The sequence below is a fragment of the Oncorhynchus mykiss genome, chromosome 25, assembly GCF_057628025.1.
Source record: "Oncorhynchus mykiss isolate SJ-2025 chromosome 25, ASM5762802v1, whole genome shotgun sequence".
Taxonomy (NCBI): domain Eukaryota; kingdom Metazoa; phylum Chordata; class Actinopteri; order Salmoniformes; family Salmonidae; genus Oncorhynchus; species Oncorhynchus mykiss.
The window spans coordinates 92662071-92687496 of NC_143046.1; the positions used below are offsets into that span (position 1 = coordinate 92662071).

A 25426-nucleotide genomic window follows, 5' to 3' on the forward strand; every position below is an offset into this window, starting at 1 on the left:
GGATGAACCAGGACAGGGTGAACCAGGACAGGGTGAACCAGGATGAACAGGGACAGGATGAACCAGGATGAACCAGGACAGGGTGAGCCAGGACAGGGTGAACCAGGATGAACCAGGACAGGGTGAACCAGGACAGGATGAACCAGGACAGGGTGAACCAGGACAGGATGAACCAGGACAGGATGAACCAGGACAGGATGAACCAGAACAGGGTGAACCAGGATGAGCCAGGACATGATGAACCAGGATGAACAAGGACAGGGTGAACCAAGTTTAACCAGACCAGGGTGAACCAGGATGAACCAGGACAGGATGAACCAGGACAGGGTGAACCAAGTTTAATCAGACCAGGGTGAACCAGGACATGATGAACCAGGACAGGGTGAACGAAGTTTAACCAGACCCGGGTGAACCAGGATGAACCAGGACAGGATGAACCAGGACAGGATGAACCAGGACAGGATGAACTAGGACAGGGTGAACCAGGACAGGGTGATCCAGGACAGGGTGATCCAGGATGAACAGGGACAGGATAAACAAGGATGAACCAGGACAGGATGAACCAGGACAGGGTGAACCAAGTTTAACCAGACCAGGGTGAACCAGGATGAACCAAGACATGATGAACCAGGACAGGATGAACCAGGACAGGGTGAACCAGGACAGGGTGAACCAGGACAGGGTGAACCAGGACAGGGTGAACCAGGATGAACAGGGACAGGACGAACCAGGATGAACCAGGACAGGGTGAGCCAGGACAGGGTGAACCAAGACAGGGTGAACCAAGACAGGGTGAACCAAGACAGGGTGAACCAAGACAGGGTGAGCCAGGACAGGGTGAACCAGGATGAACCAGGACAGGGTGAACCAGGATGAACCAGGACAGGGTGAACCAGGATTAACCAGGATGAACCAGGACAGGATGAACCAGGGTGAACCAGGATGAACCAGGACAGGGTGAACCAGGGCAGGGTGAACCAAGATGAACCAGGACAGGGTAAACCAGGACAGGATGAACCAGGGTGAACCAGAACAGGATGAACCAGGGTGAACCAGGACAGGTTAAACCAGGACAGGATGAACCAGGGTGAACCAAGACAGGATGAACCAGGACAGGGTGAACCAGGATGAACCAGGACAGGGTGAACCAGGATTAACTAGGACAGGGTGAACCAGGACAGGGTGAACCAAGATTAACCAGGACAGGGTGAACCAGGACAGGGTGAACCAAGATTAACCAGGACAGGGTGATGCCGATGTTGGCATTTTTAGCTAGGAGTGCCAAGTCTAGGTCCAAGAGGCTTCTAAACAGCTTCTACCCCCAAGCCATAAGACTCCTGAACATCTAATCAAACAGCTATCCAGACTATTTTCATTGCCCCCCCCCCCCCCCCCACGCTGTTGCTACTCTGTTGTTATCTATGCATATTCACTTTAATAACTCTACCTATATGTACATATTGCCTCAATTACCTCGACACACATTGACTCTGTACCATAACACCCTGTATATAACCTCCACATTGACTCTGTACTGGTACCCCCTGTATATAGCCTCCACATTGACTCTGTACCGTAACACCCTGTATATAGCCTCCACATTGACTCTGTACCGGTACCCCCTGTATATAGCCTCCACATTGACTCTGTACCGGTACCCCCTGTATATAGCCTCCACATTGACTCTGTACCGGTACCCCCCTGTATATAGCCTCCACCTTGACTCTGTACTGGTACCCCCTGTATATAGCCTCCACATTGACTCTGTACCAGTACCCCCTGTATATAGCCTCCACATTGACTCTGTACCGGTACCCCCTGTATATAGCCTCCACATTGACTCTGTACCGGTACCCCCTGTATATAGAGTCCACATTGACTCTGTACCGGTACCCCCTGTATATAGCCTCCACATTGACTCTGTACCGGTACCCCCTGTATATAGCCTCCACATTGACTCTGTACCGGTACCCCCTGTATATAGCCTCCACATTGACTCTGTACCGGTACCCCCTGTATATAGCCTCCACATTGACTCTGTACTGGTACCCCCTGTATATAGCCTCCACATTGACTCTGTACCGGTACCCCCTGTATATAGCCTCCACATTGACTCTGTACTAGTACCCCCTGTATTTAGCCTCCACATTGACTCTGTACCGGTACCCCCTGTATATAGCCTCCACATTGACTCTGTACCGGTACCCCCTGTATATAGCCTCCACATTGACTCTGTGCCGGTACCCCCTGTATATAGCCTCCACATTGACTCTGTACCGGTACCCCCTGTATATAGCCTCCACATTGACTCTGTACTGGTACCACCTGTATATAGCCTCCACATTGACTCTGTGCCGGTCCCCCCTGTATATAGCCTCCACATTGACTCTGTACCGGTACCCCCTGTATATAGCCTCCACATTGACTCTGTACCGGTACCCCCTGTATATAGCCTCCACATTGACTCTGTACTGGTACCCCCTGTATATAGCCTCCACATTGACTCTGTACTGGTACCCCCTGTATATAGCCTCCACATTGACTCTGTACTTTGCTCCATTCGTCTTTCCCTCGATAATGACTCGTCTCTCAGTCCCTGCCGTTAAAAAACATCCCCACAGCATGACGCTGGCACCACCATGATTCACCATAGGGATGGTGCCAGGTTTCCTTCAGACATGACACTTGGCATTCAGGCCAAAGAGTTCAATCTTGGTTTCATCAGACCAGAGAATCTTGTTTCTCATGGTCTAAGAGTCCTTTAGGTGCCTTTTGGCAAACTCCAAGCGGGCTGTCATGTGCCTTTTACTGAGGAGCAGCTTCCGTCTGGCCTCTCTACCATAAAGGCCTGATTGGTGGAGTGCTGAAGAGATGGTTATTCTTCTGGAAGGTTCTCCCATCTCCACAGAGGAACTCTGGAGCTCTGTCAGAATGACTATCAGGTTCTTGGTCACCTCACTGACCAAGGCCCTTCTCCCCTGATTGTTCAGTTTGGCCGGGCAGCCAGCTCTAGGAAGAGTCTTGGTGGTTCCATACTTCTTCCATTTAAGAATGATGGAGGCCACTGTGTTCTTGGGGACCTTCAATGCTACAAACATTTTTTGGTACCCTTCCCCAGAGCTGTTCCTCGACACAATCCTGTCTCGGAGCTCTACGGAGAATTCCTTTGATTTCATGGCTTGGTTTTTGCTCTGACAACAGTGGGACCATATATAAACTAATAAATGTCCCTTTTTCAGGACCCTGTCTTTCAAAGTGAATTCGTAAAAATCAAAATAACTTCACAGATCTTCATTGTAAAGTGTTTAAACACTGTTTCCCATGCTTGTTCAATGAACCATAAACAATGAATGAACATGCACCTGTGGAACGGTCGTTAAGACACTAACAACTTACAGACGGTAGGCAATTAAGGTCACAGTTATGAAAACTTAGGACTCTAAAGAGGCCTTTCTACTGACTCTGAAAAACACCAAAAGAAAGATGTCCAGGATCCATGCTCATCTGCGTGAACATGCCTTAGGCATGCTGCAAGGAGGCATGAGGACTGCAGATGTGTACTGCGAGACGCCTAAGACAGCGCTACAGGGAGACAGGACGGACAGCAGATCGTCCTCGAGTGAAGACCACATGTAACAACACCTGCACAAGATCGGTACATCCGAACATCACACCTGTGGAACAGGTGCAGGATGGCAACAACAACTGCCCGAGTTACACCAGGAATGCACAATCCGTCCATCAGTGCTCAGACTGTCCGCAATAGGCTGAGAGAGGCTGGACTCAGGGCTTGTAGGCCTGTTGTGAGGCAGGTCCTCACCAGACATCACCGGCAACAACGTCGCCTATGGGCACAAACCCACCGTAGCTGGACACAGACAGGACTGGCAAAAAGTGCTCTTCACTGATGAGTCGTGGTTTTGTCTCACCAGGGATGATGGTCGGATTCGCGTTTATCATCGATGGAATGAGCTTTACACTGAGGCCTGTACTCTGGAGCGGGATCGATTTGAAGGTGGAGGGTCCGTCATGGTCTGGGGCGGTGTGTCACAGCATCATCGGACTGAGCTTGTTGTCATTGCAGGCAGTCTCAACACTGTGCGTGACAGGGAAGACATCCTCGACCCTCATGTGGTAACCTTCCTGCAGACTCATCCTGACATGACTCTCCAGCATGACAATGACACCAGCCATACTGCTCGTTCTGTGCATGATTTTCTGCAAGACAGGAATGTCAGTGTTCTGCCAAGGCCAGCGAAGAGCCCAGATCTCAATCACATTGAGCACGTCTGGGACCTGTTGGATAGGAGGGTGAGGGCTAGGGCCATTCCCACCGGAAATGTCCGGGAACTTGCAGGTGCCTTGGTGGAAGAGTGGGGTAACATTTCACAGCAATAACTGGCAAATCTGGTGCAGTCCATGAGGAGGAGATGCATTGCAGTACTTAATGCAGCTGGTGGCCACACCAGATACTGACGGCTGCTTTTGATTTTGACCCCCCCACTTTGTTCAGGGACACATTATTCCCTTTCTGTTAGTCACATGTCTGTGGAACCTGTTCAGTTTAAGTCTCAGTAGTTGAATATTATGTTCATACACATTTAAGTTTACTGAAAATAAACGCAGTTGACAGTGAGAGGACGTTTCTTTTTTTGCTGAGTTTAGATAGGCGTGTGCCTTTCCAAATCATGTCCAATCAATTGAATTTACCACAGGTGGACTCCAATCAATTTGTAGAAACATCGCAAGGATGATCAATGGAAACAGGATGCACCTGAGCTCAATTTCAAGCTTCATGAAATGGGTTTCCATGGCAGAGCATTGGCCTCTGGAGCAGTAGAAAAGCGTTCTATGGAGTGATGAATCACGCTTCACCATCTGGCAGTCCGATGGACAAATCTGGGTTTGGTGGCTGCCAGGAGAATGCTACCTGTCCCAATACATAATGCCAACTGTAAAGTTTGGTGGAGGAGGAATAATGGTCTGGGGATGTTTTTCATGGTTCGGGCCCCTTAGTTCCTGTGAAGGGAAATCATAACACGACAGCACACAATGACATTCTAGAATATTCTGTGCTTCCAACATTGTGGCAACAGTTTGGAGAAGGCCCTTTCCTGTTTCAGCATGACAATGACCCCATTCACAAAGTGAGGTCCATACAGAAATGTTTGTTGAGATCAGTGTGGAAGAACAAGACTGGCCTGAACAGAGCTCTGACCTCAACCCCATCGAACACCTTTGGGATGAATTGTAACGCAGACTGCGAGCCAAACCTAATCACCCAACATCAGTGCCCGACCTCACTAATGCTCTTGTGGCTGAATGGAAGCAAGTTCCTGTAGCAATGTTCCAACATCTAGTGGAAAGCCTTCCCAGAAGAGTGGAGGCTGTTATAGCAGCAATGTTCCAACATCTAGTGGAAAGCCTTCCCAGAAGAGTGGAGGCTGTTATAGCAGCAATGTTCCAACATCTAGTGGAAAGCCTTCCCAGAAGAGTGGAGGCTGTTATAGCAGCAATGTTCCAACATCTAGTGGAAAGCCTTCCCAGAAGAGTGGAGGCTGTTATAGCAGCAATGTTCCAACATCTAGTGGAAAGCCTTCCCAGAAGAGTGGAGGCTGTTATAGCAGCAATGTTCCAACATCTAGTGGAAAGCCTTCCCAGAAGAGTGGAGGCTGTTATAGCAGCAATGTTCCAACATCTAGTGGAAAGCCTTCCCAGAAGAGTGGAGGCTGTTATAGCAACAATGTTCCAACATCTAGTGGAAAGCCTTCCCAGAAGAGTGGAGGCTGTTATAGCAGCAATGTTCCAACATCTAGTGGAAAGCCTTCCCAGAAGAGTGGAGGCTGTTATAGCAACAATGTTCCAACATCTAGTGGAAAGCCTTCCCAGAAGAGTGGAGGCTGTTATAGCAACAATGTTCCAACATCTAGTGGAAAGCCTTCCCAGAAGAGTGGAGGCTGTTATAGCGGCAAAGGGGGACCAACTCCATATTAATGCCCATGATTTTGGAATGAGATGCTCGACGAGCACGTGTCCACATACTGTTGGTCATGTAGTGTCTGTTCGGTCTTACCTGCTCTGGGCTCATGTATAGTTTGGTGCCGACTTGTCCAGTGTGACGGGCGTAGCTGGGCATGGGAGTTAGGGGTCCTGAATCATCCTCATCCTCTTCCTGGTCCATGGCTGTCACCAGACCAAAGTCTCCAACCTTCACCACATCATCTACTGTGAAGAAGATATTGGAGGGCTGGAGGAGCGAGGAGGGGGAGAGAGAAGGAGAAGAGGAGGGGGAGAGAGGAGAGAGGGAAGGATGAGAGAGGAGAGAGGGGAGAAAAGAGGAGAGGGAGAAGGAGGAGAGAGGAGGAGAGAAGAGAGGAGAGGGAGAAGGAGGAGAGGGAGAGAGGAGAGAGGGAAGGAGGAGAGAGGGAAGGAGGAGGGAGAGAGGAGAAAGGGAAGGATGAGAGAGGAGAGAGGAGAGAAAAGAGGAGAGGGAGAAGGAGGAGAGAGGAGGAGAGAAGAGAGGAGAGGGAGAAGGAGGAGAGGGAGAGAGGAGAGAGGGAAGGAGGAGAGAGGAGAGAGGGAAGGAGGAGAGGGAGAGAGGAGAAAGGGAAGGAGGAGAGAGGAGAGAGGAGGACAGAGGAGAGAAGAAAGGGAGAAGGAGGAGAGGGAGAGAGGAGAAAGGGAAGGAGGAGGGAAGGAGGAGAGAGGAGAGGTAAGGAGGAGAGAGGAGAGAGGGAAGGAGGAGAGAGAAGAGGGAGAGAGGAGAAAGGGAAGGAGGAGAGAGGGAAGGAGGAGAAATGAGAGAGGGAAGGAGGAGAAAGGAGAGAGGGAAGGAGGAGAGAGGAGAGGGAGAGAGGAGAAAGAAGGATGAGAGAGGAGAGGAGGGGGAGAGAGAGAATTGTTAGATACTGGTGAAGGTAGGGCTGGGGATTGTGTGGGTGGGTGTCCATCTGTCTGTGCATGCGTCTTCATTCCTGTGTGTGAATGTATCTGTGTCGAAGTCCTCACCTTGAGGTCTCTGTGCATCAGGCCCTTGCTGTGGAGGAAGTGAACGGCTTCAGAGATCTGCAGAAATATGCCCAGACACTGAGAATGTTCCCTGTGTTCAGGCAGACATCTCTGAGACATCCAATCCTTCAAGGTGTCTTTACGACACAGCTGCATCTGAATGTACAGGTAGACTTTAGGAGAGGGTTGGGGCCGCAGAGTTGGGGGGATCCGGGAGGGGCTTGGGGCCAGGCAGAGGGAGAGGGAGGTGGGGCGTGGAGGAGAGGAGGAGGGAGGGATGGAGGGGGAGGAGGGTGGGACGGGTACGGGGAAAGGGTCGGTTCTTCTGGTGTGGGAGGAGGAGGAGCTAGCCTTCTCAGTGAGCGGGGTACTGGCAAATCCGGAGGCTTCTGAGGGGATCATGACCTCAGGGTCAGGGTCGGCGTCACGGTCGCAGCCCGAGTCCTCGAACACAATGTCAAAGGAGGACGAGGTGCAGTCGCTGGGGCCGCGGGGGGGGCATAGCTCAAAGGAGTGGGGAGTGTCTGAAGTCGAGGCCTCTGCATCTGGTTGGCTATCCAGCTCTGACATCATACTGTCCTGACCAATCAGCAGGGGGAAGGGGATGTCAGTCCCGACTCTGAAGTCCATAGCCCCACAGCCAAATCCCATGGCCCCGCCTGCGGATCTGGAGAGCATGGATTGGTCGTGGTCAGTCATGAGGGCCCCGCCCAGCCCAGACGCAGAACTCACAGGGCTGGAGACAGACGAGATGGGCACTTTGACAGACAGCGCCTCCATGTGGTCGGGGGAGCTCAGAGGCCAGTCGGTAGTGCTGAGAGAGAGGAGAGGAATATTACGATCATCCTACTTCATACATTTTAGGAACGGAAATGGCTTCAATCAAATGGAGATTAGACATGTCATTAAACACGATGGAGACAAGGATCAATGGGTTCTAGAAACATACTGTTTCTAGTCGGAGGTTTACTGACACCTCAGCCAAATACATTTAAACTCAGTTTACACCTCAGCCAAATACATTTAAACTCAGTTTTTCACAATTCCTGACATTTAATCCTAGTAAAAATTCCCTGTTTTAGGTCAGTTAGGATCACTACTTTATTTTAAGAATATGAAATGTCAGAATAATAGTTGAGAGAATTATTTATTTAAGCTTTTATTTCTTTCATCACATTCCCAGTGGGTCAGAAGTTTACATACACTCAATTAGTATTTGGTAGCATTGCCTTTAAATGGTTTAACTTGGGTCAAACGTTTCGGGTAGCCTTCCACAAGCTTCCCACAATAAGTTGGGTGCATTTTGGCCCATTCCTCCTGACAGAGCTGGTGTAACTGAGTCAGGTTTGTAGGCCTCCTTGCTCACACACGCTTTTTCAGTTCTGCCCACAAATGTTCTATAGGATTGAGGTCAGGGCTTTGAGATGGCCACTCCAATACCTTGACTTTGTTGTCCTTAAGCCATTTTGCCATAACTTTGGAGGTATGCTTGGGGTGATTCTCCATTTGGAAGACCCATTTGCGACCGAGCTTTAACTTCCTGACTGATGTCTTGAGATGTTGCTTCAATATATCCACATAATTTTCCTACTTCATGATGCCATCTATTTTGTGAAGTGCACCAGTCCCTCCTGCAGCAAAGCACCCCCACAACATGATGCTGCCACCCCCTGCTTCACGGTTGGGATGGTGTTCTTCAGCTTGCAAGCCTCCCCCTTTTTCCTCTAAACATAATGATGGTCATTATGGCCAAACAGTTCTATTTTTGTTTCATCAGACCAGAGGACATTTCTCCAAAAATTACGATCTTTGTTCCCATGTGCAGTTGCAAACCGTAGTCTGGCTTTTTTTATGTAGGTTTTGGACCAGTGGCTTCTTCCTTGCTGAGTGGCCTTTCAGGTTATGTCGATATAGGACTCGTTTTACTGTGGATATAGGTACTTTTGTACCTATTTCCTCCAGCATCTTAACAGGGTCCTTTGCTGTTGTTCTGGGATTGATTTGCACTTTTCGAACCAAAGTACGTTCATCTCTAGGAGACAGAACGCGTCTCCTTCCTGAGCGGTATGACGGCTGCGTGGTCCCATGGTTTTTATACTTGCGTACTATTGTTTGTACAGATGAACGGATTATGCAGATTATGGTTCCTACCTCTCCTCCAGCCAGCGCTGGTCCTGTCCCTCCTGCCAGCCCTCTGGAGGGCGTTCCTACCTGGTGTAACATCATTATGGTTCCTACCTCTCCTCCAGCCAGCGCTGGTCCTGTCCCTCCTGCCAGCCCTCTGGAGGGCTCTCCTGCCTGGTGTTACACTGTAATAGTTCCTACCTGGTGTAACATCATTATGGTTCCTACCTCTCCTCCAGCCAGCGCTGGTCCTGTCCCTCCTGCCAGCCCTCTGGAGGGCGTTCCTACCTGGTGTAACATCATTATGGTTCCTAACTCTCCTCCAGCCAGCGCTGGTCCTGTCCCTCCTGCCAGCCCTCTGGAGGGCTCTCCTGCCTGGTGTTACACTGCAATAGTTCCTACCTGGTGTAACATCATTATGGTTCCTACCTCTCCTCCAGCCAGCGCTGGTCCTGTCCCTCCTGCCAGCCCTCTGGAGGGCTCTCCTGCCTGGTGTAACATCATTATGGTTCCTACCTCTCCTCCAGCCAGCGCTGGTCCTGTCCCTCCTGCCAGCCCTCTGGAGGGCTCTCCTGCCTGGTGTTACACTGCAATAGTTCCTACCTGGTGTAACATCATTATGGTTCCTACCTCTCCTCCAGCCAGCGCTGGTCCTGTCCCTCCTGCCAGCCCTCTGGAGGGCTCTCCTGCCTGGTGTAACATCATTATGGTTCCTACCTCTCCTCCAGCCAGCGCTGGTCCTGTCCCTCCTGCCAGCCCTCTGGAGGGCTCTCCTGCCAGGCGTTGAAGTAACGGATGATCCCTGGGTGTTCCAGCTTGGCCAGAGCCTTCACCTCTCTCATCACCTTCTCCCTGGCCAGCTCTCTGTTGGGTAAGAGCTGGTCAATACACAGGCTGGCGGGTTTAGTAAACACAGGTACTTCGTTTGTAACCATGCTGAAGCCCGTTACCTGTTGGGAAGGCGGATCCTCTTGATAGCATAGTTGCAGTCGTCCACCTGGTTCCGAGCCTCAAACACGACACCAAACCCTCCTCGACCCAGACACTGTACCGGCTCAAAGTCTGTCAGGTACCTGGGAGACAGACAGAAGAGGAGGACTCTATTGTCGAATGGACACAGAGATTTGACCCTTGCTCTTGCTGACAAACATATGAACAAAGTGGATGTGGTTAGTGTCATTTGAGATGAATGGGGTGGGGGGGGGTCAGCTGTCCATATGCCTCGTGCCACAGGCAACCACCGTTCCCTCCATACATTTTCAGGTTTTAGTTCCACATGTACAAGTACAGAGGAAATGCATATGATCCCAAATCAGCTGCTTCTCTTCCCAGAGAGTGCTAGATACTGGTGGGGGGGGCTATCAGCTACTATACAGTATCAATACTGGGGGGGGGGCTATCAGCTACTATACAGTATCAACACTGGGGGGGGGGCTATCAGCTACTATACAGTATCAATACTGGGGGGGCTATCAGCTACTATACAGTATCAACACTGGGGGGGGGCTATCAGCTACTATACAGTATCAACACTGGGGGGGGCTATCAGCTACTATACAGTATCAACACTGGGGGGGCTATCAGCTACTATACAGTATCAATACTGGGGGGGGGCTATCAGCTACTATACAGTATCAATACTGGGGGGGGCTATCAGCTACTATACAGTATCAATACTGTGGGGGGCTATCAGCTACTATACAGTATCAATACTGGGGGGGGGCTATCAGCTACTATACAGTATCAATACTGGGGGGGGCTATCAGCTACTATACAGTATCAATACTGGGGGGGGGCTATCAGCTACTATACAGTATCAATACTGTGGGGGGGCTATCAGTTACTATACAGTATCAACACTGGGGGGGCTATCAGCTACTATACAGTATCAATACTGGGGGGGGGCTATCAGCTACTATACAGTATCAATACTGGGGGGGGCTATCAGCTACTATACAGTATCAATACTGGGGGGGCTATCAGCTACTATACAGTATCAACACTGGGGGGGGGCTATCAGCTACTATACAGTATCAACACTGTGGGGGGGCTATCAGCTACTATACAGTATCAATACTGGGGGGGGCTATCAGCTACTATACAGTATCAATACTGTGGGGGGCTATCAGCTACTATACAGTATCAATACTGGGGGGGGCTATCAGCTACTATACAGTATCAATACTGTGGGGGGGCTATCAGCTACTATACAGTATCAATACTGGGGGGGGCTATCAGCTACTATACAGTATCAATACTGTGGGGGGCTATCAGCTACTATACAGTATCAATACTGGTGGGGCTATCAGCTACTATACAGTATCAACACTGGGGGGGGGCTATCAGCTACTATACAGTATCAATACTGTGGGGGGCTATCAGCTACTATACAGTATCAACACTGGGGGGGGGCTATCAGCTACTATACAGTATCAACACTGGGGGGGGGGCTATCAGCTACTATACAGTATCAATACTGGGGGGGGGGGCTATCAGCTACTATACAGTATCAATACTGGGGGGGGGGCTATCAGCTACTATACAGTATCAATACTGGGGGGGGGGGCTATCAGCTACTATACAGTATCAATACTGGGGGGGGGGGCTATCAGCTACTATACAGTATCAATACTGGGGGGGGCTATCAGCTACTATACAGTATCAACACTGGTGGGGGGGCTATCAGCTACTATACAGTATCAATACTGGTGGGGGGGCTATCAGCTACTATACAGTATCAATACTGTGGGGGGGCTATCAGCTACTATACAGTATCAATACTGTGGGGGGGCTATCAGCTACTATACAGTATCAATACTGGGGGGGGCTATCAGCTACTATACAGTATCAATACTGGAGGGGCTATCAGCTACTATACAGTATCAATACTGTGGGGGGGCTATCAGCTACTATACAGTATCAATACTGGGGGGGGGCTATCAGCTACTATACAGTATCAATACTGGGGGGGGGGGGGGGCTATCAGCTACTATACAGTATCAACACTGGGGGGGCTATCAGCTACTATACAGTATCAATACTGGGGGGGGCTATCAGCTACTATACAGTATCAATACTGGGGGGGGCTATCAGCTACTATACAGTATCAATACTGTGGGGGGCTATCAGCTACTATACAGTATCAATACTGTGGGGGGCTATCAGCTGCTATACAGTATCAATACTGTGGGGGGCTATCAGCTACTATACAGTATCAATACTGTGGGGGGCTATCAGCTGCTATACAGTATCAATACTGTGGGGGGCTATCAGCTACTATACAGTATCAATACTGTGGGGGGCTATCAGCTACTATACAGTATCAATACTGTGGGGGGCTATCAGCTGCTATACAGTATCAATACTGTGGGGGGCTATCAGCTACTATACAGTATCAATACTGTGGGGGGCTATCAGCTACTATACAGTATCAATACTGTGGGGGGCTATCAGCTACTATACAGTATCAATACTGTGGGGGGCTATCAGCTACTATACAGTATCAATACTGTGGGGGGGGGGGGCTATCAGCTACTATACAGTATCAATACAGTATCAATACTGGGGGGGGGGGCTATCAGCTAATATACAGTATCAATACTGGGGTGGGGGGGCATCAGCTACTATACAGTATCAATACTGGGGGGGGGGGCTATCAGCTACTATACAGTATCAATACTGGGGGGGGGCTATCAGCTACTATACAGTATCAATACTGGGGGGGGGGCTATCAGCTACTATACAGTATCAATACTGTGGGGGGGCTATCAGCTACTATACAGTATCAATACTGGGGGGGCATCAGTATGAGTAGGGTTCCATTTTGGACGTAGCTTTAGTGAATCAGTTTCCAGGTCTGTTTTAATGTCAACACCGTACGATACCTGGATACATATTCACTGGGGCGGGTCTCCATGACAACCGTCTCTTTGGGTTCGGCCACCTCAAGGTCATACTTGCTGTCTGTCTGACACTGAGTCTCCGACTCCTTGCGTTGCTACGGAGATCAGGATAGAGACGGGATTATTAATTAACATTGATCCAGCAACAACAAGAAACAACAACAAGAAACACCCCCTTCTGCGTACAGGGTCGTATTCACCAGACGCCAAACAGACGACGAAAAACTAAACTGGAAACGCCTTGAACGTATCCGCTGCGAAAACATTTTGCTACGTTGTGCACTAATGAAGAACAGGAAGAAAACGTACTGTCTGTGGCTGACATGTGAAGGTGGTGTGTGTTCGTACCCGTATGTACTCCACCGGGGCGGGGGGTTGGAAGAACTTCCTGACTATATAGGTGGTGGCAGCGATACAGAACACCATGGTCCCTAGAATCTCTTTCCACCAGGGCAGTAACAGGACCGGATCCTTCCTCCTCCTGTTCACCGCTGCACCACCATCCTTCAGCAGAGACACCTCCGCCACGCCGCGTCGCCCACGGTAACGCCTACTGTATTGGTAGTAGTACCCGTTGTCTGGGGAACAGAGAGAGGAACCAGTCAATCAATCAAACAAACTCAATAACTTGTACTATTATAAATCAACTGGGTACTGCAGGACTGACAGTATAACAGGAGGTTATAACAGGAGGTTATAACAGTAGGTTATAACCATACGGGTACTGCAGGACTGACAGTATAACAGGAGGTTATAACAGGAGGTTATAACAGTAGGTTAGAACCATACGGGTACTGCAGGACTGACAGTATAACAGGAGGTTATAACAGGAGGTTATAACAGTAGGTTCTTACCATACGGGTACTGCAGGACTGACAGTATAACAGGAGGTTATAACAGGAGGTTATAACAGTAGGTTATAACCATACGGGTACTGCAGGACTGACAGTATAACAGGAGGTTATAACAGGAGGTTATAACAGTAGGTTCTTACCATACGGGTACTGCAGGACTGACAGTATAACAGGAGGTTATAACAGGATGTTATAACAGTAGGTTCTAACCATACGGGTACTGCAGGACTGACAGTATAACAGGAGGTTATAACAGGAGGTTATAACAGTAGGTTCTAACCATACGGGTACTGCAGGACTGACAGTATAACAGGAGGTTATAACAGGAGGTTCTTACCATACGGGTACTGCAGGACTGACAGTATAACAGGAGGTTATAACAGGAGGATATAACAGTAGGTTCTAACCATACGGGTACTGCAGGACTGACAGTATAACAGGAGGTTATAACAGGAGGTTATAACAGTAGGTTCTTACCATACGGGTACTGCAGGACTGACAGAGCTCCGTTGCTGTATTCTTCATGAGAGAACTTGTCGTTGATCAGACATTTGTCAAACTCATCAGAACCAACCAGAACAGGAGTCCGAGATGGAGAATCTGCGTGAAAGAGACACTGCATTAAAACTCACTCCAGACAGCAGGCTGGACACACTGTAACTCCAGACAGCAGGCTGGACATCACTCCAGACAGCAGGCTGGACACACTGTCACTCCAGACAGCAGGCTGGACACACTAAGTCCAGACAGCAGGCTGGACACACTGTAACTCCAGACAGCAGGCTGGACACACTGTCACTCCAGACAGCAGGCTGGACACACTGTCACTCCAGACAGCAGGCTGGACACACTGTCACTCCAGACAGCAGGCTGGACACACTAACTCCAGACAGCAGGCTGGACACACTGTAACTCCAGACAGCAGGCTGGACACACTGTAACTCCAGACAGCAGGCTGGACACACTGTAACTCCAGACAGCAGGCTGGACACACTGTAACTCCAGACAGCAGGCTGGACACACTGTAACTCCATACAGCAGGCTGGACACACTAATTCAGGACAGCAGGCTGGACACACTGTAACTCCAGACAGCAGGCTGGACACACTGTAAATCCAGACAGCAGGCTGGACACACTGTAACTCCAGACAGCAGGCTGGACACACTGTAACTCCAGACAGCAGGCTGGACACACTGTAACTCCAGACAGCAGGCTGGACACACTGTAACTCCAGACAGCAGGCTGGACACACTGTAACTCCAGACAGCAGGCCGGACACACTGTAACTCCAGACAGCAGGCCGGACACACTGTAACTCCAGACAGCAGGCCGGAAACACTGTAACTCCAGACAGCAGGCTGGACACACTGTAACTCCAGACAGCAGGCTGGACACACTAACTCCAGACAGCAGGCTGGACACACTGTAACTCCAGACAGCAGGCTGGACACACTGTAACTCCAGACAGCAGGCTGGACACACTGTAACTCCAGACAGCAGGCTGGACACACTGTCACTCCAGACAGCAGGCTGGACACACTGTCACTCCAGACAGCAGGCTGGACACACTGTCACTCCAGACAGCAGGCTGGACACACTGTCACTCCAGACAGCAGGCTGGACACACTGTCACTCCAGACAGCAGGCTGGACACACTGTCACTCCAGACAGCAGGCTGGACACACTGTCACTCCAGACAGCAGGCTGGACACACTGTCACTCCAGACAGCAGGCTGGACACACTGTCACTCCAGACAGCAGGCTGGACACACTGTCACTCCAGACAGCAGGCTGGACACACTGTAACTCCAGACAGCAGGCTGGACACACTGTCACTCCAGACAGCAGGCTGGACACACTGTAACTCCAGACAGCAGGCTGGACACACTGTAACTCCAGACAGCAGGCTGGACACACTGTAACTCCAGACAGCAGGCTGGACACACTGTCACTCCAGACAGGACACACTGTAACTCCAGACAGGACACACTGTAACTCCAGACAGGACACACTGTAACTCCAGACAGGACACACTGTAACTCCAGACAGGACACACTGTAACTCCAGACAGGACACACTGTAACTCCAGACAGGACACACTAACTCCAGACAGGACACACTGTAACTCCAGACAGGACACACTGTAACTCCAGACAGGACACACTGTAAATCCAGACAGGACACACTGTAACTCCAGACAGCAGATACACACTGTAACTCCAGACAGCAGATACACACTGTAACTCCAGACAGCAGGCTGGACACACTGTAACTCCAGACAGCAGGCTGGACACACTGTCACTCCAGACAGGACACACTGTAACTCCAGACAGGACACACTGTAACTCCAGACAGGACACACTGTAACTCCAGACAGGACACACTGTAACTCCAGACAGGACACACTGTAACTCCAGACAGGACACACTGTAACTCCAGACAGGACACACTGTAACTCCAGACAGGACACACTGTAACTCCAGACAGGACACACTGTAACTCCAGACAGCAGATACACACTGTAACTCCAGACAGCAGATACACACTGTAACTCCAGACAGCAGATACAGTCATAGAAGTACGTACGTATGAGAGGTTTCCATCTGATGGTAGGGACGGTGTCCGGGTCCGGACCGGGCCCGTTTAGGGCTTTAGATGGGAACCTTTCTGAGATCTTGACGGACGACTGCAGGTACAGCTGGCCCTGATACATACCTGGGAAGGGAGAAGGTTAGCACTGATACTGACAACCAATCACAGGACCTGAGGGAGAGGCTTAGCACTGACAACCAATCACAGGACTTGGGGCACTGACACTAACAGTCATTATTTAAAAACATCTACCGCAATGTGAGAAAGTCAATCCCCTGAGAACTGTCTGGTGAATCTGCCAGCAGCTGATAACAAGATGTCTACCTTGAGACTGTATTCTGATCTACAGCAGGTACAGATGAATGAAATGGCTCCCCCATAGTGGCTGACAGTACAGTGTCTGTGATAGTCTGTTACCGATCGCGTTTGGTTACCCAGGTATACGCTTGACTCAGTAGCTCCCAAAGCCTCCCCCGTAGTGACTGTGAGGCCTATGGTGTCTGGCGTTAGCGTCCGGTTTAGGGGTCAGAGGTTAGGGTTTTACATACCCAGGTATACGCTGGACTCAGTAGCTCCCCGAGCCGCCTCCATAATGTCCTCGTCCTCCTCCTCCTGCTGCTCCTCCGCGTCAGGACGACTGCTGTAGGGTGTGTCATCAAACAGGCTGATAGGCGTTACCTTCCCCCCTCCAACCAACCAGGCAGAGGCTATGGGCGTGCAGAACTACAGGGGGAAACATGTGTCAAAACTAGGCTGAACACCGAATATAGCCTGGTCACAGATCTGTTTGTGCTGTCTTGACAATGACCATAGGAGTTCTCGAGACAGAACAAATACATCTGGGATCAGGCTATGTTGGAAAACTAACACTGACGTTTGAAAATATCCGCCATGTCCTGCTCCTTCCCTGACTTTCCCTGAATTTACTAGAGCTCTATTGACCTGTTGAGTGTAGGGGGCAGTATTTTGATGATTGGATGAAAAACGTAACCAAATGAAACGGTCTATTTCGCAGGCCCAGAATCTAGAATATGCATATTATATATGCATATAATATAGATTATGATAGAAAACACTCTAAAGATTCCAAAACTGTCAAAATAGTGTCTGTGAGTATAACAGAACTGATATTGCAGGCGAAAACCTGAGGAAAATCCAACAAGTGCTGTTTTTCCTGAAGGCGTTCTGTTCCATTGGATGCCTTGCCTCCATTTAAAGGGATATCAACCAGATTCTTTTCCTATGGCTTCCTCAAGGTGTCAACGGTCTTTAGACATAGTTTCAGGCTTTTATTTTGAAAAATGAGCGAGAAAGATCACATCGCGTCATTGGATGGCTGGGTGTTCGCAGAGCTTGCGCAACAGAGTGAGGCAGCCATAGACTCTCCCTCTCCTATTGAAAAAGCTACAGTCCCGGTTGATATATTACCAATTATATATTTTAAAAACAACCTGAGGATTGATAATGTTTCTGTGAACATTACGGATACTATTTGGAATTTTCGTCTGCGATGTCGTGACTGCTCGAGCCATTGGATTTCTGAACATAACGCGCCAAACAAATGGAGGTATTTTGGATATAAAATAACATTTATTGTATAACTGGGAGTCTCGTGAGTGAAAGCATCCGAAGATCATCAAAGGTAAGCGATTAATTGTATTGCTTTTCTGACTTTCATGACCAATCTACTTGGCTGCTAGCTGTTTGTAATAGTTTGTCTGCTGAGACAGATGTCCTTACATAAACGCGTGGTATGCTTTCGCCAAAAAGCTTTTTTGAAATCTGACTCGCCAGGTGGATTTTTTGTGATTTCATGAAAATTAAATATTTTTAGTCATTTAATTTGAATTTGGCGCTCTGCAATTCAGCGGATGTTGACGATCGAATGATCCCGATAACTGAGTGCATCAAGAAGTTAATAATCAAATGTAGAAAAATCAAAACATGTTGCGTGTTGCAGTAGGCCGTTAGAATAACAACAAAACATATCCTTGACTCTGTCCAGCGAAGGCAAACGATGTCAGCCCACTGAATGACAAATGGACGACAACGGCGCAAGCTACTCCACGATGTAAATCAGATCGAACTGAATGACGAGGGTGAAGAAGACAATTTAATTTAGAACAACAATATGTGTAATGATGAATTGGTGCTACGCCCATTTGTCAGCGTTCAGGGTAATAATTTGACAGCGCGTCTCGCGGGTTTGATTACTTTTCTCTTTCACGTTTTACTGTGTAAAAAGAGGCTGCTACAGGACTGTTGTATCTGCTGAAACTCTATTTCCAATCACATGTAAGACAAATGAAAACATGCTGTGTGTTGCCTTCAGAATAATGCAAAACATATCCTTGACTCTATCCAAGTTGATGAGCGGGAAACATACAATGCTAGTCAACCTGCCCATTGAAACTACTGAAACTACATTGAAACTACACCTGAACTATACAGGAAACTAATTTCACACATTTTAAGAGAGTCAGCCTATGGGCCAGATGAAATGGACAATAATCTGATGAGTGACGCTATTATCAGTTGTCAAATTGAACGTGAATAGATAACTGCATATTGTAATTGATAGATGCAGGGAAAGGAGCGTCGATTTATCAAATCCTCCTTCGGTCACATGCAGGTAAAACATGGTGATTTCTATATAGAATCTGAAAGAGCATAATCTGACGTTTCTATGACACTTCCCTTTGTCAAATAACTCAAGAGGCTCAACTCCATTTACAAATGTCACTTTTTCCACAAAACAAAACATGTTGTCCAAGCATTCAGCACATGACCAATCACGCGGCAGCGTTGTCTAATGAGCAAAAAAGAGGAACATAACAGGCTTGAAATTAAAACATTCTGTGGTCAGTGGATGAATGGGAGACAGAAACCAGTTCCCAGACTAGCTGTCTTCCAGGACTGTTAATAGGTGTTATAGATGTACCTGCTGTTCCCAGACCAGCTTTCCTCCAGGCTGGGTGCTGAAGGCCATCACCTTCCAGTCAGGAACAGACACCTTGATGACTAGGTCTGGAGTCCCAGACCCAGGTGTGTCAGTGTGCGTGTCTGTGGTTGTGTGTCTGTGGTTGTCTGTGGTCTCCTCCATGATAACCTTCTGCCCGCTGGTCCTCCGCTCCTCCTTCCACAAGGCCTCGCCGCTCGCCATCTCTCCCTCCAGGAAGTTGCTGGTCAGCTGTTTGTCGGGAACAAACCTCAGCTCAAAGCTCCCCACGCTGAAGTTCCACCTAGACAGAGAACCAGAATGTTACAGTTCCACCTAGAGAGAGAGAGAGAGAAAGAGAGAACCAGAATGTTACAGTTCCACCTAGAGAGAGAGAGAGAGAAAGAGAGAACCAGAATGTTACAGTTCCACCTAGAGAGAGAGAGAGAGAAAGAGAGAACCAGAATGTTACCGTTCGACCTAGAGAGAGAGAGAGAGAAAGAGAGAACCAGAATGTTACAGTTCCACCTAGAGAGAGAGAGAACCAGAATGTTACAGTTCGACCTAGAGAGAGAACCAGAATGTTACAGTTCCACCTAGAGAGAGAGAGAACCAGAATGTTACAGTTCCACCTAGAGAGAGAGAGAGAACCAGAATGTTACAGTTCCACCTAGAGAGAGAGAACCAGAATGTTACAGTTCGACCTAGAGAGAGAACCAGAATGTTACCGTTCGACCTAGAGAGAGAACCAGAATGTTACAGTTCCACCTAGAGAGAGAGAGAGAACCAGAATGTTACAGTTCCACCTAGAGAGAGAGAGAACCAGAATGTTACAGTTCCACCTAGAGAGAGAGAGAACCAGAATGTTACAGTTCCACCTAGAGAGAGAGAGAGAACCAGAATGTTACCGTTCCACCTAGAGAGAGAGAGAACCAGAATGTTACAGTTCCACCTAGAGAGAGAGAACCAGAATGTTACAGTTCCACCTAGAGAGAGAACCAGAATGTTACAGTTCCACCTAGAGAGAGAACCAGAATGTTACAGTTCCACCTAGAGAGAGAACCAGAATGTTACAGTTCCACCTAGAGAGAGAACCAGAATGTTACAGTTCCACCTAGAGAGAGAACCAGAATGTTACAGTTCCACCTAGAGAGAGAACCAGAATGTTACCGTTCCACCTAGAGAGAGAACCAGAATGTTACAGTTCCACCTAGAGAGAGAACCAGAATGTTACAGTTCCACCTAGAGAGAGAACCAGAATGTTACAGTTCCACCTAGAGAAAGAGAGAACCAGAATGTTACAGTTCCACCTAGAGAGAGAGAACCAGAATGTTACCGTTCCACCGAGAGAGAGAACCAGAATGTTACAGTTCATCCTAGAGAGAGAGAGAGAACCAGAATGTTACGGTTCCACCTAGAGAGAGAGAGAGAACCAGAATGTCACAGTTCCACCTAGAAAGAGAGAGAGAACCAGAATGTTACAGTTCCCCCTAGAGAGAGAGAGAGAACCAGAATGTTACAGTTCCACCTAGAGAGAGAGAGAGAGAACCAGAATGTTACGGTTCCACCTAGAGAGAGAACCAGAATGTTACAGTTCCACCTAGAGAGAGAACCAGAATGTTACAGTTCCAACCAGAGAGAGAGAGAACCAGAATGTTACAGTTCCACCTAGAGAGAGAGAGAGAGAGAACCAGAATATTACAGTTCCACCTAGAGAGAGAGAACCAGAATGTTACCGTTCCACCTAGAGAGAGAACCAGAATGTTACCGTTCCACCTAGAGAGAGAACCAGAATGTTACAGTTTCACCTAGAGAGAGAACCAGAATGTTACAGTTCCACCTAGAGAGAGAACCAGAATGTTACAGTTTCACCTAGAGAGAGAGAGAACCAGAATGTTACCGTTCCACCTAGAGAGAGAACCAGAATGTTACAGTTCCACCTAGAGAGAGAGAACCAGAATGTTAATGTTTCACCTAGAGAGAGAACCAGAATGTTACAGTTCCACCTAGAGAGAGAGAGAACCAGAATGTTACAGTTTCACCTAGAGAGAGAGAGAACCAGAATGTTACAGTTTCACCTAGAGAGAGAACCAGAATGTTACAGTTCCACCTAGAGAGAGAGAGAACCAGAATGTTACAGTTTCACCTAGAGAGAGAGAGAACCAGAATGTTACAGTTTCACCTAGAGAGAGAACCAGAATGTTACAGTTCCACCTAGAGAGAGAACCAGAATGTTACAGTTCCACCTAGAGAGAGAGAGAGAACCAGAATGTTACAGTTTCACCTAGAGAGAGAGAGAACCAGAATGTTACAGTTTCACCTAGAGAGAGAGAGAACCAGAATGTTACCGTTCCACCTAGAGAGAGAACCAGAATGTTACCGTTCCACCTAGAGAGAGAACCAGAATGTTACAGTTCCACCTAGAGAGAGAGAGAGAACCAGAATGTTACCGTTCCACCTAGAGAGAGAGAGAACCAGAATGTTACAGTTCCACCTAGAGAGAGAGAACCAGAATGTTACCGTTCATCCTAGAGAGAGAGAGAGAGAACCAGAATGTTACGGTTCCACCTAGAGAGAGAGAACCAGAATGTTACAGTTCCACCTAGAGAGAGAGAGAGAACCAGAATGTTACAGTTCCACCTAGAGAGAGAGAGAGAGAACCAGAATGTTACGGTTCCACCTAGAGAGAGAACCAGAATGTTACAGGTCCACCTAGAGAGAGAGAGAGAGAGAACCAGAATGTTACAGCTCCACCTAGAGAGAGAGAGAGAACCAGAATATTACAGTTCCACCTAGAGAGAGAGAACCAGAATGTTACAGTTCCACCTAGAGAGAGAACCAGAATGTTACCGTTCCACCTAGAGAGAGAACCAGAATGTTACAGTTCCACCTAGAGAGAGAACCAGAATGTTACCGTTCCACCTAGAGAGAGAACCAGAATGTTACCGTTCCACCGAGAGAGAGAACCAGAATGTTACAGTTCATCCTAGAGAGAGAGAGAGAACCAGAATGTTACGGTTCCACCTAGAGAGAGAGAGAACCAGAATGTTACCGTTCCACCTAGAGAGAGAGAGAACCAGAATGTTACAGTTCCACCTAGAGAGAGAGAACCAGAATGTTACCGTTCATCCTAGAGAGAGAGAGAGAGAACCAGAATGTTACGGTTCCACCTAGAGAGAGAGAACCAGAATGTTACAGTTCCACCTAGAGAGAGAGAGAGAACCAGAATGTTACAGTTCCACCTAGAGAGAGAGAGAGAGAACCAGAATGTTACGGTTCCACCTAGAGAGAGAACCAGAATGTTACAGGTCCACCTAGAGAGAGAGAGAGAGAGAACCAGAATGTTACAGCTCCACCTAGAGAGAGAGAGAGAACCAGAATATTACAGTTCCACCTAGAGAGAGAGAACCAGAATGTTACAGTTCCACCTAGAGAGAGAACCAGAATGTTACCGTTCCACCTAGAGAGAGAACCAGAATGTTACAGTTCCACCTAGAGAGAGAACCAGAATGTTACCGTTCCACCTAGAGAGAGAACCAGAATGTTACCGTTCCACCGAGAGAGAGAACCAGAATGTTACAGTTCATCCTAGAGAGAGAGAGAGAACCAGAATGTTACGGTTCCACCTAGAGAGAGAGAGAACCAGAATGTCACAGTTCCACCTAGAGAGAGAGAGAGAGAACCAGAATGTTACAGTTCCACCTAGAGAGAGAGAGAGAACCAGAATGTTACAGTTCATCCTAGAGAGAGAGAGAGAACCAGAATGTTACGGTTCCACCTAGAGAGAGAGAGAACCAGAATGTCACAGTTCCACCTAGAGAGAGAGAGAGAGAACCAGAATGTTACAGTTCCACCTAGAGAGAGAGAGAGAACCAGAATGTTACAGTTCAACCTAGAGAGAGAGAGAGAACCAGAATGTTACAGTTCCACCTAGAGAGAGAGAACCAGAATGTTACAGTTCCACCTAGAGAGAGAACCAGAATGTTACAGTTCCACCTAGAGAGAGAGAACCAGAATGTTACAGTTCCACCTAGAGAGAGAGAGAACCAGAATGTTACCGTTCGACCTAGAGAGAGAACCAGAATGTTACAGTTCCACCTAGAGAGAGAACCAGAATGTTACAGTTTCACCTAGAGAGAGAGAGAACCAGAATGTTACGGTTCCACCTAGAGAGAGAACCAGAATGTTACAGTTCCACCTAGAGAGAGAGAGAACCAGAATGTTAACCGTTCGACCTAGAGAGAGAGAACCAGAATGTTACAGTTTCACCTAGAGAGAGAGAGAACCAGAATGTTAACCGTTCGACCTAGAGAGAGAGAGAACCAGAATGTTACAGTTCGACCTAGAGAGAGAGAGAACCAGAATGTTACCGTTCGACCTAGAGAGAGAACCAGAATGTTACAGTTCCACCTAGAGAGAGAGAGAGAACCAGAATGTTACAGTTCCACCTAGAGAGAGAGAACCAGAATGTTACAGTTCCACCTAGAGAGAGAGAGAGAGAACCAGAATGTTACAGTTCCACCTAGAGAGAGAGAGAGAACCAGAATGTTACAGTTCCACCTAGAGAGAGAGAGAACCAGAATGTTACAGTTCCACCTAGAGAGAGAGAGAACCAGAATGTTACAGTTCCACCTAGAGAGAGAGAGAACCAGAATGTTACAGTTCCACCTAGAGAGAGAGAGAACCAGAATGTTACAGTTCCACCTAGAGAGAGAGAACCAGAATGTTACAGTTCCACCTAGAGAGAGAGAGAGAGAACCAGAATGTTACAGTTCCACCTAGAGAGAGAGAGAGAACCAGAATGTTACAGTTCCACCTAGAGAGAGAGAGAGAGAACCAGAATGTTACAGTTCCACCTAGAGAGAGAGAGAACCAGAATGTTACAGTTCGACCTAGAGAGAGAGAGAGAGAACCAGAATGTTACAGTTCCACCTAGAGAGAGAGAGAGAACCAGAATGTTACAGTTCCACCTAGAGAGAGAGAGAACCAGAATGTTACAGTTCGACCTAGAGAGAGAACCAGAATGTTACAGTTCCACCTAGAGAGAGAGAGAACCAGAATGTTACCGTTCGACCTAGAGAGAGAGAGAACCAGAATGTTACCGTTCGACCTAGAGAGAGAGAGAACCAGAATGTTACAGTTCCACCTAGAGAGAGAGAGAACCAGAATGTTACCGTTCCACCTAGAGAGAGAGAGAACCAGAATGTTACCGTTCGACCTAGAGAGAGAACCAGAATGTTACAGTTCCACCTAGAGAGAGAGAGAACCAGAATGTTACCGTTCGACCTAGAGAGAGAACCAGAATGTTACAGTTCCACCTAGAGAGAGAGAGAGAACCAGAATGTTACCGTTCGACCTAGAGAGAGAGAGAACCAGAATGTTACCGTTCGACCTAGAGAGAGAGAGAACCAGAATGTTACAGTTCGACCTAGAGAGAGAGAGAACCAGAATGTTACAGTTCCACCTAGAGAGAGAGAGAGAACCAGAATGTTACAGTTCGACCTAGAGAGAGAGAGAACCAGAATGTTACAGTTCCACCTAGAGAGAGAGAGAACCAGAATGTTACAGTTCCACCTAGAGAGAGAGAGAACCAGAATGTTACAGTTCCACCTAGAGAGAGAGAGAACCAGAATGTTACCGTTCGACCTAGAGAGAGAGAGAGAGAACCAGAATGTTACAGTTCCACCTAGAGAGAGAACCAGAATGTTACAGTTCCACCTAGAGAGAGAGAGAACCAGAATGTTACAGCTCCACCTAGAGAGAGAGAGAACCAGAATGTTACAGTTCCACCTAGAGAGAGAACCAGAATGTTACAGTTCCACCTAGAGAGAGAGAGAGAACCAGAATGTTACAGTTCCACCTAGAGAGAGAGAGAACCAGAATGTTACAGTTCGACCTAGAGAGAGAACCAGAATGTTACCGTTCCACCTAGAGAGAGAGAGAACCAGAATGTTACCGTTCCACCTAGAGAGAGAGAGAACCAGAATGTTACCGTTCGACCTAGAGA

General features: G+C 48.2%; 1 protein-coding gene across 2 annotated transcripts in view; it reads right to left on the reverse strand.

The window, feature by feature from the left end:
* eif2ak3 (eukaryotic translation initiation factor 2 alpha kinase 3) overlaps positions 1–25426 on the reverse strand; it is a 90889-nt gene that overhangs the window by 5856 nt on the left and 59607 nt on the right. For both annotated transcript variants that reach the window (XR_005039514.2, XM_036962473.2), the window contains exons 5-14: positions 19423–19723; positions 17030–17204; positions 16476–16604; positions 14366–14488; positions 13383–13612; positions 13017–13129; positions 10083–10205; positions 9850–9996; positions 7009–7822; positions 6074–6247 (exon numbers count right to left, since the gene is read on the reverse strand). Coding sequence is in view for 1 of the 2 variants with exons in the window: in XM_036962473.2 (XP_036818368.2) it covers positions 6074–6247; positions 7009–7822; positions 9850–9996; positions 10083–10205; positions 13017–13129; positions 13383–13612; positions 14366–14488; positions 16476–16604; positions 17030–17204; positions 19423–19723 (2329 nt within the window). In the remaining variant the exon portion in view is untranslated. The remainder of the gene's footprint in view (positions 1–6073; positions 6248–7008; positions 7823–9849; positions 9997–10082; positions 10206–13016; positions 13130–13382; positions 13613–14365; positions 14489–16475; positions 16605–17029; positions 17205–19422; positions 19724–25426) is intronic.